At 40.0% G+C, this 13,968-nt stretch overlaps 1 protein-coding gene across 2 annotated transcripts in view; it reads right to left on the reverse strand.

Moving 5' to 3' along the window:
* GRID2 (glutamate ionotropic receptor delta type subunit 2) overlaps nucleotides 1–13,968 on the reverse strand; it is a 1,382,318-nt gene that overhangs the window by 146,361 nt on the left and 1,221,989 nt on the right. For both annotated transcript variants that reach the window (XM_084785474.1, XM_084785473.1), the window contains exon 14: nucleotides 12,217–12,383. In XM_084785474.1, the coding sequence (XP_084641600.1) occupies nucleotides 12,217–12,383 (167 nt within the window). The remainder of the gene's footprint in view (nucleotides 1–12,216; nucleotides 12,384–13,968) is intronic.

Raw genomic sequence — 13,968 nt, forward strand, 5'->3', positions numbered from 1 at the left:
GATTGCTGCAATAGCAAAGTGCTGGCATAGAAGCAACGCTCATTTAGTTAATAATGGCCCCAAAGCTCAAGACTACTGAAGCAAAAGAAACATTAGGACATAAGACACAGAAAGACAGCTTAATTCTGCTACTTCTATGCCAATGCTACAATGCCAATAGATAAATAACTACATAAATATGAGGTTGGGTATTAGTGGTGGTTGCAGTTATCCACTGGAGATCTTGGATCACGTCCCTCATGGATTAGGAGGGAGTGTGTTGCATTATGGCATATTGCAGAAACTTAGGGGGAAAATGTTGACTGGTAGATTGCTAAAAACCTCAGTTTGGAAAGGCATACTGACATTTAAAACGGGACATTCGAAGAAAGAGCTAATAAAACTAAATCCTTCTAACATTTGAATGTTGCATAGCTGGCTTTACACATGACATATGTGCTCCTGACTCTGCTTCTCCCGTGACAGACCTCCCCGTAACATCAGCCCTCCATGTGAAGAGTCAGCAAGAACTGACCTGTCACCTAGCAAAGAAACCTCAGTGCACTGGGTTAGGTGTTTCCTGAAAGTTCAGTTAAACAGCCAAGCTATGGGGGAAAACTGCTCTCCCCTAGTTTTCCTCTCTTTTTCTTTTCCTCCTTCCCCGACTCTCTCTCCTGGCTAGCTATATTTGGAAGGCAGCTCATTCTTCCTCAGGGATGTCAAAGCTGGAGATGTAAGTTGAAAAGGTCTGTGAGTATTCTTCTGGCAGTTTTCACACATACAAAACAGAACACTTCTGGGCAGTGTTATAAATATCAGTATTATAGAATATGCCTCAAGCCATGCTCTTTTTAGAAGTGTGAATGAAGTTAGTATTCTCCAGTCTCGGAGTTCAAGAGTCTAAGCCCAAGCTTCACTGGAACTGGCAGATGCCTCAGGAGCTGTTGCCAAATACATTAACTCATAGAAGTGGAACTTGTCCTCTCTGCTGCTATCAGTGTGGTTATCTCAAGAAGACTAGACACTGTGCTGTGGGCATGGGGGACTTGGGGACTGCTAAAGTTGTCCCCATTCTTTCTCCTATAGTTTGCACAAGGCTTAAAAAAAAACTGTTCCACATGGTTCCTTATCTCCAAAGTCTAATTCTCATCTTCATTTTAACTCTATTTTGGGTGCGTGTCATCCATCATCTGGATTAGTATAATACATTCATGGTACCTCTCCCAGAGTTAAAATAAGCAACAATGCTGCAAATTGGGTGACTCTTTATGGAAACAGAACCTTCTATAATGGATGTCCCTGACTTTGGTGACTTCTGATCATGCTCAGGATCACTCTGGACCACGGCCAGTCATCTCCAGACTCAGGGAGAGGAGCTGAGAGTTCGTTTTGTCCTTCCATCTTCTCCAAGGCCTGTTGGCTGCCTATGCCCAGCTTCTTTATGCGTTGTGGAACTTCTTTCTCCTCCTGCATCTTCTACTGAGCATTTACTTCCCTAACTCTGATTGATGCTAGGTTCCCTACAGTCAGTATACCAGACTGATGGTTTGAAAAGGTATGCTTTAGATCTCCCCAGTCTCAAGGCTGAGCACTGGTTCAGGCTGCCTGTGAGGTTAATAGCTTCTGGACTTCAACTGTCTTGGCCTTCTGGAGTCAGCTCTGATCTTCCGTTCTTACAGCAACATCAGTCATAGAGGGCAGGCCACAATTCACTGACTTTATTAAAGTTCAATTACTTCTTTTTTTCTTTTTTAAATTAATTTATTCATATTACATCTCCGTTGTTAGCCCATCCCATGTATCCTCCCATTCCTCCCTTCCTCCCACTTCCCCCCTACTCCCCTCCCCTCCCCTATGTCTGTGTCTGAGGGGGACCTCCTCCCCCTGTATATGCTCATAGGGTATCAAGTCTCTCCTTAACAATCCTATACAATAAAAGATCCTCTGGAGGAATCTCCATACCTGATCTCAAGTTGTACTATAGAGCAATAGTAATTAAAACAGCATGGTACTGGCACAGCAATAGGCTAGTGGATCAATGGAATCGAACTGAAGACCCAAAGATGAATCCACACACATTTGCTCACTTGATTTTCGACAAAGAAGCCAAATCTATTCAATGGAAAAACGACAGCATCTTCAACAAATGGTGCTGGTCTAACTGGATGTCTACATGTAGAAAAATGCAATTAGACCCATATTTGTCACCATGCACAAAACTCAAGTCCAAGTGGATTAAAGACCTCAACCCAAAACCACAGACATTAACCCAGTTAGAGGAAAAAGTGGGGAAGAGTCTGGAACTCATAGGCACAGGAGACAACTTCCTGACCAGAATACCAACAGCCCAGGCCTTAACATCAACAATTAATAAATGGGACCTCATGAGGCTGAGAAGCTTCTGTAAGGCAGGTGACACTGTCAAGAGAACAAAGCGACAGCCTACAGACTGAGAAAAGATCTTCACCAACTCTTCATCTGACAAAGGTCTAATATCCAAAATATATAAACAACTCAAGAAATTAAACACCACCAAACCAAATAACCCAATAGAGAAATGGGGCGCAGAACTAAACAGAGAATTCTCAACAGAGGAATATCAAATGGCTAAGAATCAATAACTTCTTTAATATATAATTACAATCTGAAGCACTAGGGCCAGCGTTTCCCCATTTTAGCTCATGATGTTCCCCAACTTCAGGTGCTGACTTGTCCTTTCAGTGCCTATATACCTGGAAAACCTTGCCAACACTTCTCTAAACCCAGGTTTCCCTGTGTTCCTCGCATACACCACAAGGGAAGAAAGGCACCTATTTACCTGTTCAATAGGTAGGAAATGAGTTAGACTGAGGCTGGATTGTATTGTAAATCCCTTGCTTACTGTGAATGCCTGGTACTTCACAACACACACTCGAGAGCCACCAATATCCCCACTGCAAAGAAACCTAACTGCAACCCCTTACAGAAGCCCGCACTCGTGTATAAGACAGGCTTTGCAGTCTTTTCATCTCCTCTCAATTTTTTAATAAGCCGAACTTTGCTTTGTTCTTGCCTCACTCTGAAGTTAATTTCTTTATCAAATCCCCAAATGTCAGTTTTAGCTGGGTGGAGGTCTCTGAACAGCAATCAGGCCCTGTTCCGTTTGCTGGAGACAAATCTGCGTTTTCCCAGGTAGGCTGTCTCCAAGATGTTTGTGTGTCCTCAAGGTTATTTTCTCCATTAGTCCTCTAACGGGAAGCATCAAAGTACTCACACAGATGGCAATGCAGAGGTGGCGCGACATCACACAGTAAACGCTCTGCTAACAGACCTGCATGGATTTTATAAACGTAATGGCAGGAGCAAGGAGAGCTTGGGAGCCCAAAGGTGCTGTTTGCCGGGGCCCATCTTTCCTGTAAGTGTGAGCTCCATGGAGTAATGACATCCTTTTAGAACTTCCCCTGTGCAATCTGGCAGCCCCGAGACTTAACATCCTACGATCTCAAAACTGGTGTGTACACAAGGGCATCTCTCTGATGCCAAAGAAAGGGAACATCCTCCCCTGTGGGGACACATCAGTTGGCTGTCTACAGTCAGGGTAAGAGGGATTTTCACTCTTGGCAGATGATGTGAGGGGTTCTAAAGGTGGGGTACAATGGCTCATTATTTAAGTTTTTCTGGAAGCGATTTCTTCACCATCTTTTGTGAGATTATGCAGAGTCTGTATCCTAAAGGTAGCCAGTTTCCAATGAATGATTTTACAGCCGATGGTCACAGTGGCTATTTTAGACCTAAAATGGTCACCTTCACATCTGAATAAAATTGACTCTAATCGTTTTGTATTCCACTTGCTAGCTCTACAAACCTTTGTTTCATAATGGAAAAAATTTTTTGTATCCTGTGTATAAAAGGTTTCAAGGGACAACTCTGTTTAAGCTTTCAGTTTGTTCTCCTTTTATTTTAATCAATGATAACACAGAAAAGCTTTGCTTGAAGTTATTTTTTAAAGCTTTTCTTTGAACAAGCCACTTTTCTCATTTATTTTTTACAATTTTATACATGCACTGAAGGTCAAAAAAGTTCTCAGATTTAAAGTAGGACATAGAATTCTGCATAAACCATCCCAAAGGGCTTTAAAAAAATGTAAGGAATCTGAAAGGCAGAGTCAGCAGCATTGGTTTAGGAACTAGAGTGGATGCCACTTACTATTGCAGGCACTCAGCTGCCAGGACAAGGAAGCCAGACGGAGGCTCCTGCATGGCTTGCTTACACATTCACACCGTCTCCCCACACCTCTGCTCCTCCATAGTGAATGGAGTGGTATGTAGGTTTAAGTCCCTTAGTTTACCGGAAGGAAAGTGGAAGTATTGACAGAGGTTGCTCGATTTTAATTCTTCTGAAGATTAAAAAAAAAAAATCTATGCTTCTCTCCTCAATGGAAGCACATTGCATCTCCTAGTATAAAAAGATATAATCTCAGAACAAAATGACATCTCTTTAAATTATGTTTACGTTGGACTTATTTGTCCTGACTTCCCCCTCATTTCATGACGGACTGAGGACTGTCCCCTTAGTGCTGACTCTGCACGTGGAAGGGCTTTGGAAGTTAGCAACATGTGAGCTGATTTTCGCCATTGTAGACAGGCTACCTAAGCTGAGGCAGGTAGTAGGCCAGGAGGCAGTATGAGTTCTGAAATCAAGGCTGTGAGGCATAAACCAGCTCCAAGAATCTCACAGTGCCTTGGAAATCAGTTATCAGGTGTGCTGGCTAGTTTTATCTCAACTTGACACAAGCCAGGTCATTTGGGAACACGGAGTTTCAGTTCGGAAAATTCCTCCCATTATATTGGCTTGTGAGCAAGCCTGTTGGTACCCTGTGGTACATTTTCTTGGTTGATTATTAATGTAGGGGTGCTCATCTCACTGTGAGAAGAGCAACTCCTGGACTAGAGGTCACTGTTGCTATAAGAAAGCAGGCTGAAACCATGGGCAACAAGCCAGTAAGCAGCACTCCTTCATGGCTTATGCATCAGCTCCTGCCTCAAGGTACCTGCCCTGCTTGAGATCCTGACTTCATTAGTGAACTCTTTACTTTTGGCCATGTTATTTTATCATGATGATAGGAAGGTAACCAAGACAGCAGGAGAGAAGGGGAGTGCTTTGCATATCCTTTGTACATCTTTCTGTTCTTGCTTTCATGATGCTTGTCTCAATACTTTGCTTCTTTGCAGTGCCCTAGATAAAGAAGGCTCTAAAACACATGACAAAGCATATGTTTTACACTCCTTTAGTGTAAGGTCACAGGAACTTACTGGGTTTTTGATATGATGCAGCTAGAAAGAAAACACTAGAGTTGATCCTTGGGGTATAGGAGACTCACGTACCTTCTGCAAACAACAAAAACTATCTTTGCAAGGTTTCTTCTCCATCTATGAAGACCAGATAAGGTTTAGTGATAATAGCTGGGCATATTTGTACATTTAACAGATTATATTAACAATGATAACAACAGACATGACAAGTTACTGAATAAGGGTGATGGATAAACATGGGGTGACCTAGCACCAGCTAACATTAACAGTCAAATCTTTGAAGGAAAAGAACTGTTTTGGTGACTAGACTGAGTTACAGAGACTAGCACCGGTCAACAGGGATTCCCCAGGGAGGACCCATGGAGGCCTCAACCAACAACATTGGAAAAATTGGAAACATAAAGCTAGTTGTCAAAATAGCAGATATGAGAGATGACTTTTGGTTGGTGAAGGTGAGCTCATGATTGATGAAGTAGAAGAAATTAAACAAGGGTAACTAGAGTAGATATAAAACAGAAACCAGAGCTTTGAAAAGGCATGTACCTTCTCTATTGATTCTGTGTGAGTAATTCCCTATTTTCTCATGTCTTCTTTCATTCTGTAGTTTTTGTCTGTTTATTTCCCTGGGAGGCAGGGTTTTGCTATGTAGCCCAGGCCGGCCTTATATCACAACTCTCCTGTCCCAGCCTCTGAAATGCTTGGATTCCTGGCAGGCACCACTACACTAGATTTCCAAACTGACTAAACACAATTGTCATCGCTATTGATCTCATACAACCTTTAGATGAGGTAATAGAGAGGTGGAATCTTTGACTCACAATGGCATTTACAAATAAAAGTATCCCCAAATTTATTGAAATATCTCACAGAGTAGAAAAGAACAAGAAAACTAACAAACATGTCTTAAAGCAGTGGTTCTCAGTGTGGCTGTGACAGCAGCAGTAGCTGGAACTTGGTAGAAATAAAAATGAGGCACACTTCAGAATCAGAAATGCTAGGGCTGGAGGCCAAGAATGATTGTTTTGTCAGGTCCTCCAGGTGCTTTGACACTTGCTTAAAGGTTGACAGGTGCTGTCCTAGGGTGAGGAGCCAAGCATAGCTGAACTGGCCATGAGATTAATTAAATAAATAGCCATAGATATCCACACAGCTCAGGGAATGATCATTCCTAGGGAAATAAGATTCCCAGCTTGCTTTGTTTACTCATTCTCAAGGCACTTTTCTTTTTTAAGTCTCTTCCTCATTCTTGCTTAATGCAATATCCAGGGCTTGGTTCTTTCAACATCCCGTCTCCCAGCGGCTCTCTGTCGTACATTGTACAGCTACACCCGGAATCTGTATCTCTGTTTCATACTTCTGTTTGCTTTCAGACAGACATCTAAATGTCACTACACATTTAGTGCACAGTGACACATTTCTCTCTCCCCATCACATCTCATCCTGTGTCCTATATACAGTCCTCCTGGTGAGCACATAGAGGCTTCCCTCCTCCCCCTTTCGTGTTTCAGACAAAGCTGGCAAAGACATGGCCTCTGGAGTCAGAGTTTTCTAGGATCAAATCCCAGCCCAGCTACTTATTCACTATAATTTAACCATCACCAGAGCCGCTACTTTGTCAGATTCCTTCACTACAAAATGGGAAGCCAACAGCACCTGCCTATGGGTGCTCTGAGGACAAAGGGGTTTTGGGGAGTCAGTGAGCATGAAAACTTTAGAGGAGTGCCTGGCACATGTGTGTGGTGATAGCTGCCCTTGTGCCCTTGTATGGTATGGATGGTCACTCTTTGTCCCGTGTTCGTGTTCCTGTATTCCCTAATATCCCTCAGGGGGGACAGTACAGGTGACTATTCTTTTCCCCAGGCCTTCTAAGACACTGGTGTGGACTCTACCACAGATCGCTCAGGCTGGGATAAACATGGCCTCAGATGAACTCCCTATGTGGAGGAGCCAGAACCGCAGATAAGCTGAAAGGACGGGTTTCTGTCTTTCATGAATGAGAAACACACAAAGCTTGCTGCTTGGGCTGCTGCTGTTGGCATCCTTTGATCACAGAGCAGGCTGGCTCTGCCTCCGTGAGAGAGGTGGAACAGAGTAAACTACTTAGTGTAGTCCTGTTGACTCATTAAAAGCCTGGATTTCAGTTATTTGTTTGAAGTCAGAGTTCTGTCTCCAGCACCCACATCAGATGGCTCACAATTACCTGTTAACTCCTGCTCCAGCTGCTCAAATAACTGTGAAATAAGATAGATAAGAGGTGATTTGGATTCTACCAATTAAAGGCATAATGAATTAAAATTCTTCCATGAAGGAGCAATTAGCATCTTGGTTGACTAGAGCTTGGAGCTACTTGTAGCAAAAGACAGCGAGCTAGAGGAACTGCTATGGTGTCATCTCAGTTTTCCATTTCTTTTTTCTTTTTCTTTTCTTTTTTTGTTTTTCAAAAGAGCAGATGACAAAAACTGAAACTGTCTTATACAGTTTCTGGATGTCTTATACATTTCTAGGTAGAAATGGATACATTGTTTGCTTTTGCTCAGGTGTTATAAGACAGTTTCAGTTTTCGTCATCTGCTCTTTTCTTCTAATGGAGGCTTCCGAGTACAGCTGGTTGTTTCTAAAAACCATGAACATTTGACTTAAACTGCTGGCCAGCCCTCTATTGTGAGGGAGGTTAACTGCCTGAGTAGGTAGCCTGGCAGTCAGGTGGTCATTACTCTCATAGAGCACAGCTGACTGTGGCAGGCTGTCAACATGTTAGCCTGGGTTCAAAGGCCAGCTCTGCCACTCAGCTTGGTGACATTGTAACTCTTGGGCTAAGTTTTCTCAACTGTACAGTGAGGTTAATAACAGTGTTTAGAAGCTTATATTGGGATTAAGTTACTTAATATAGAAAGGCAACTTATTATACATAGTACCTTTCAATGTAGTCTTTTCTGAATGTTAACTACAATTTTAGAAGACAGCATTGTCTCTGTGTTACCCAGGAGTCACACATTCATCCATACTCAGAGTTTAGGACATAAAAGCCATGGCTCTTTTTCATGAACAATGACATTAGACTCAGGAGTTGAAAAATTTTAATAACTTCTAAGTCTTGAAAAGACAGGTTAGCATAAACACATATAAACACACACACACACACACACACACACACACACACACACACACACATGCACATGGAGACTATCTTCATAGGCTTTTGAACACTTAAGATCCTAAGATCAACACTGCAATTAATTTAATATTCCAAAGAGATTAATGTAAAATATGCTATTCTTAAACATGTTAATGAAATATTTAACTGATTATTACTTATTTTTCTAAATTGATTTACAAGTAACTATTATTTAAAAGGCCATATATCATATAAGATAGCAAATAGCTAAGAACCAGCAGGAACAATGGTGTGTCCCCATATGCACATGTATATACACATGTGTGTGCACATGTGTGGGCATACATACACATTTCTGTGGAATTTTCTAGAAGAGTTTTTTGTCTTTGATATGCATAAGTAGGTAAGTTGGCACAAGAAAATAAAGATTCTTGTATACCTCAAAAGAAACCCTAAGTGTTAGTGTGGTGTGCAAGGCTTGCAATGAAGTCTGTTACCGACTAGAGTTATGTAAAGATTGTAAACTTCTGCTGGCTGCTTACTAGTTTTTGTTCAGACTAAGGACACAAAAGCTGTATGAAATTCTGTGGTGAAAGCATGTATTGCAGTACTTACTGGTCTTAAATTCATCTATTCACACACAATTACAGAAGTGAGTATGTCAGCAAAGCCCTTGTCTTCTGAGCTGACCTGGACTTGGTACATACATGGTGTAAGTACTGGTAGCACAATTGTCTTGCACTTTCGTGCAAGCCTGGGACAAGAAAACGTGCAACACTGTCTACAATGGCATGATATTTCCATAAAGTATAAAAGCATTTGAGAAACCTGGCAAGTAGAAGAGAATACAAGTAGTTACTGTACATTATTTTAGATATGACAGTCAGTATATATTAGATTGCTTTAATTCAGAAATAGTCATTTGAAAAATAATGAAAATTGACTTTGAAATTATCACTCAAAATGTTTTTCACTGTCATTGAAAATAATCACAGCCCTGTTTAGTATCTGGTCTAACCAATGCCTGAGATGAGCTGGTTCTTCAAAGCTGCATGAATGAATTCCACGTTGATAGTAGGTATCTTTAATGTTTTTATAATCGTTAAAAATGGCTAATAAAATGATCTTATTTTCTTAATAGTGATAGCAACAGGAATCTTTCCAAACATATTCTGATACCTGGCAGAGATTCTGGGGAACAAACTAATGTTACATATGTGTTTATGGGGAAGAACTGACACACGTTTGGTTGTCTAGTCATATTCCAAGCCTGGCTCCCCTCCACCAGATGTACAAGGAATCAGAATGCAGGCAGTTATTAAGTGACCACATAGAAAAGGACCATTCCAGATTTCCATATCAAAAATTCAGATGAAACAGAGGGAAACAATGCCCAGTGTTTAATATTGCGTTTTAGGAGTTAATTGACCTATATTTCTCCATAATTACAATCTCTGCTACAGGAAGGACTCCAGATATGCTAAGAAACAAGGGCTTGGCAGTCTTTGCCTGGTTAACTGACTATTTCTCTGATTGTGTTAGTGTTTACTGCTGGTTTTTGTTTTTTGTTTTGTTTTGTTTTTTGCATAAAAGGCTAGGAAATATGACAATACAATTAAGAGCACCTTTAACAGAATGGAAGTCAATTAAACATCATGGATAATCGATAATCCTTTTTTCAGTTACCTAGCCATCATGGACTCGCTGTTCTTTCCTGATGTCACTGGCATGGAACTGCATTGTATTCCGCTTTCTCATTCTTTGCGTCAGCATTCAAGTGAACAATGCCCTTATGTCTCAGGAGTAGCTTTTCTATTTTCTCTTTCCTCATTCTTTTTGGCTAGCTTAGATCAAGCCTTCACAGTCTCAGGATACTATGTTTGCCTTAGTCTTTGCCAACTCAGTCCCATCCTCCTGTGAGATGGACTAACCTCTCTTTAATGCCAGTGTTGCTGTATTTCTCTCAAGCTCCAGCACAGACAATGGGATTTTGTACTGCTCATGGCTTCTTACAGAAATTTCAAATGTTCTTTCAGACATGAATATCCTTATTATTTCTCAATCCATCCTGTTGCTGTCTATTCTTTTCTGTGGTCTCTATTATTTTGTTATCAATTATCTATTTCCTTTTTTATCTAACTGTTCTTTGTTAATCTTTTGTATATCAAATTCAAGGCTCACCTTCTCTGGAGAGCTATTAATCAGTTTTCCATTGCTTAATTCTATTTAATATTCACTTCAGTTCTTTTCACATTTCAACCACAACTTTAACAATAAACACCTAAATAGAATTGGTTTTCTATAGGTATATCCATGAATCGATGCACATTTACAGAAACATCTGTATTGATATTATTTAAGGTGAATGGGTTTCGGATTTCCAACTAAGTTGCAAGTATATTGTATTCAGTTTCTCCATGGCATCATTGATTTTTTTCAGCTTGTTCCTCTCAATCTTCTTATCAATAAATGTGTCTTGATTAACAATTATTTCAATCTTATTTTTTGGCTTTTCAGTTATATATGGATTTTTGTTTGTTTATGTAGAACAAGAATGTATTTGTACAATATTATATAATTGTTTGTAATTGTACACACATTCCTTTAAGGTGAGTACACTAGGCTACCCCACTGACTTTGCACCTGATTAGTAGGGTATCAGTAGAGGGATGTGTGGTAGGATGCTTTGCCCGCCTGGGCCATACAATTGGGAAATGAACAGAAAATTGATCTTCAAGTGACTCATAGCTCAAAGCAGAACTCAGTCATCATGGCTCATGAATAGAAATAATTTATTGTAAGTCACCAATATTTTGGAGTTTGTTTTTGCTTTTTGTTTGTTTCTAAAACAAGTGACTAATACAGATCTTTAGAATAAGTTTTCTCTTTCCAGAGAAAGAGAAAGGTCTAACTTTTTCCTGCCTATTTAGTGGAAGAGCTGTGACATAAGTCATGGATAAGTGCTTTGTAGCCCCAAGCCTGCTGAAATTCCTGCCCTTTTGCTATTTTACAGTTTGAAGAACAACATCTGAAATTTATGTTTAGTGCTTGCTATTCGAACCTAAGTGCTTTTCTTATCTAGCATTATCTTCTAGTGGGTATCAAGTAATAAAGGAACAATTAGTGTCACATAAACATTATCTCTACCTAGAAGACAGTGACCTTCTATGATGTCAAAATGTGTCTTGTAAATTGAATGAAATACTGTGATTTTCTCCAATAGAAACTATTAATCTAAAAAATACTATCAACTGTTCTTTCTTAAACAATTTCCTGTTGTGGAACATTCTAGCTTGAAGCTGGGTGTATGTATTATTTTTATATCCTTTTCCTTGTGTTCCATGACACAAACGTCTCATATACACTTTAATACCAGATGGAGGATTTTAAAGTTTGTACCATTTCCTTCATAAAATTCAGATGAAAATACCCCATGTATATATCTGTAAATTAGTATTCTAATTTGGTCCCAGAGTACATTTTGTGCTTTCATGTTCTTAGAAATAAATCAATTTCTACAACTTTATACTGTTCACTTCCTCCAATGTAGTCTGCTTAGCTTCCATTGTAATTTTTAGCACATATACTCTATTTGGCACGTAAAATTTTGCAGAGTAAAAGAAGTTACATACGATAATACTTTTTTCTTATTTATGGAGCAATAGTACATGTTTTGGACAAGAATTTTTTTATAAGACTCACTTCTAGAAGCTGAATTTGTGTTATGCTTTTCGTAACACAAAGGAGAATGTGATGAAACAGACAGTGTAGTCTAGTACATTTTTAAAGCTTTAATTTCCTGTGTTTTACTTGGGTGATTTAATAGTCTCACCTTTGTGAAAAAACGTCTCGGTAGGGGCTGCCATGCTGCAGTGCGATGCCGTATCCCCGATCAGCAACAGTATTTCCAACAGTGTAGAAGGAACAGTCTGGGTCGTTGATAGCCACATATTCCAACACAGCCGCATCCCATACAAAAGCGTAGTTTCCATATTTTACCTGTGAAATTATGGAGGAGAGACAGAATAGGACCTAAGGTTAAAAATTCATAGAATAATAAGTATTACAACAGTATATGCAAACTTAGAGGATATATGTGTTTAAGTAAACTAATATTTATGTTTCTGTAGTCTACAGCTTTTAACTTCTAGAAATGTGAGGAAGGTAGGACACCATCCAGGCTTTCAGGAAACATGCATTTATAGTAAAAGGATCCCTGAATTGCAGATGTCACGTGGACTGGAAGAATGTTAAATACATATCTCTGAATTTATACTGAGTCCTACCACTTAGACTTTCATTTTTGGAACCCTTAAAATCTAGAATTGCTTATAAAATTTTTGGGAGATGCTGATGTGGTTAGACTACTAGGCCTCTAAACTAGGCACATTTCTTCACTCTCATATGGCTTCTTCATGACCTATGCTTTACATAAGTGTTCACAATTCACAATAAGGAGAAATTACTAATACCATTCTATCTGTAAGCTTGACTTGTCCTTTGTGTCCATCTGAGTTCATCTCTTTCTAAGTATAGATTCTAGAGCTCTTACAATTAGAACTAAAATAAATGTATCTTGAGTGTTTTGTTAACATGTGTTAAAGATTTTATCTTATGCCATATCCTCTTTCCCAAAGAAATCCTTTCCATTGATGGTCATTACAATGAGGAAAGCAATCCTAGTCTTCTGTATCAACATGTGGGAATGTAAATTCACAATGAGGCACCTACAATATATTTTAGGGATTTTTTCAGTCAAAAATAACTCATATGAGAGCCTGCTGTTATGGCTTGGGTTTGCCATATCTTCCCCCAAAGATGATGTGTGGAATGCTTGGGCTGGTGGGATGGTTCACAGACGGATAGGTCATCAGCGCACAGACTTCATCAGTGGGTTAGTTCACTGGCAACATCATAGCTTCACAGAGTCTTGGGAGTTGGGCCATAATCCTTGGCAGCAGGCTGTGTGCTTTGGAAGATATTTCTTGTCTTTGGGCCCTTCCTCTTTGTCCCTGATTCTTGCCACACCTAAGGTGAAGAGCTCCCCTCTTTTCTGGATGTCCTTCCATCACCACGCTTTCTGCTTTACCATGCACAGGCCAGAAGCAACAATGTCAAGCATCCATGGTCAGAAGGAAACTTTTGAAACTGTGAGCCTTCTTCTCTTATGCTGTTTTCTCAGCTATTATGTCACAGTAACAGAATTAACCGATGCACAAACTTATTATGAGGGGGCTGGAGAGAGGAGCTGCCCTTCTGAAGCAATGGTTGTCCACCTTCCTAATACTGTGACCCTTTAGTACATTTCCTCATGTGGTGATCCCAACCATACAATTATTAGTATTGCTACTTCACAACAGTAGCAATTTTGCTACTGTTAGGAATCATAGTAAGTATCCGTGTTTTCCCATAGCCTTGGGCAACCCCTGTAAAAGGGTTCTTCAACCCCTCAAAGGGGCTGCAACCCTTAGATGGAGAACCATGCTCTAGAGAACCTGGGTTTCAATCCCAGCACCCAAAAGTTATTTTATGACCTGATGTAACTAATCCCATAGGACTTGACACTCACTTCTGGCTTCCCTGG

Source organism: Acomys minous, assembly GCF_964271855.1.
Source record: "Acomys minous genome assembly, chromosome: 6".
Lineage (NCBI taxonomy): Eukaryota > Metazoa > Chordata > Mammalia > Rodentia > Muridae > Acomys > Acomys minous.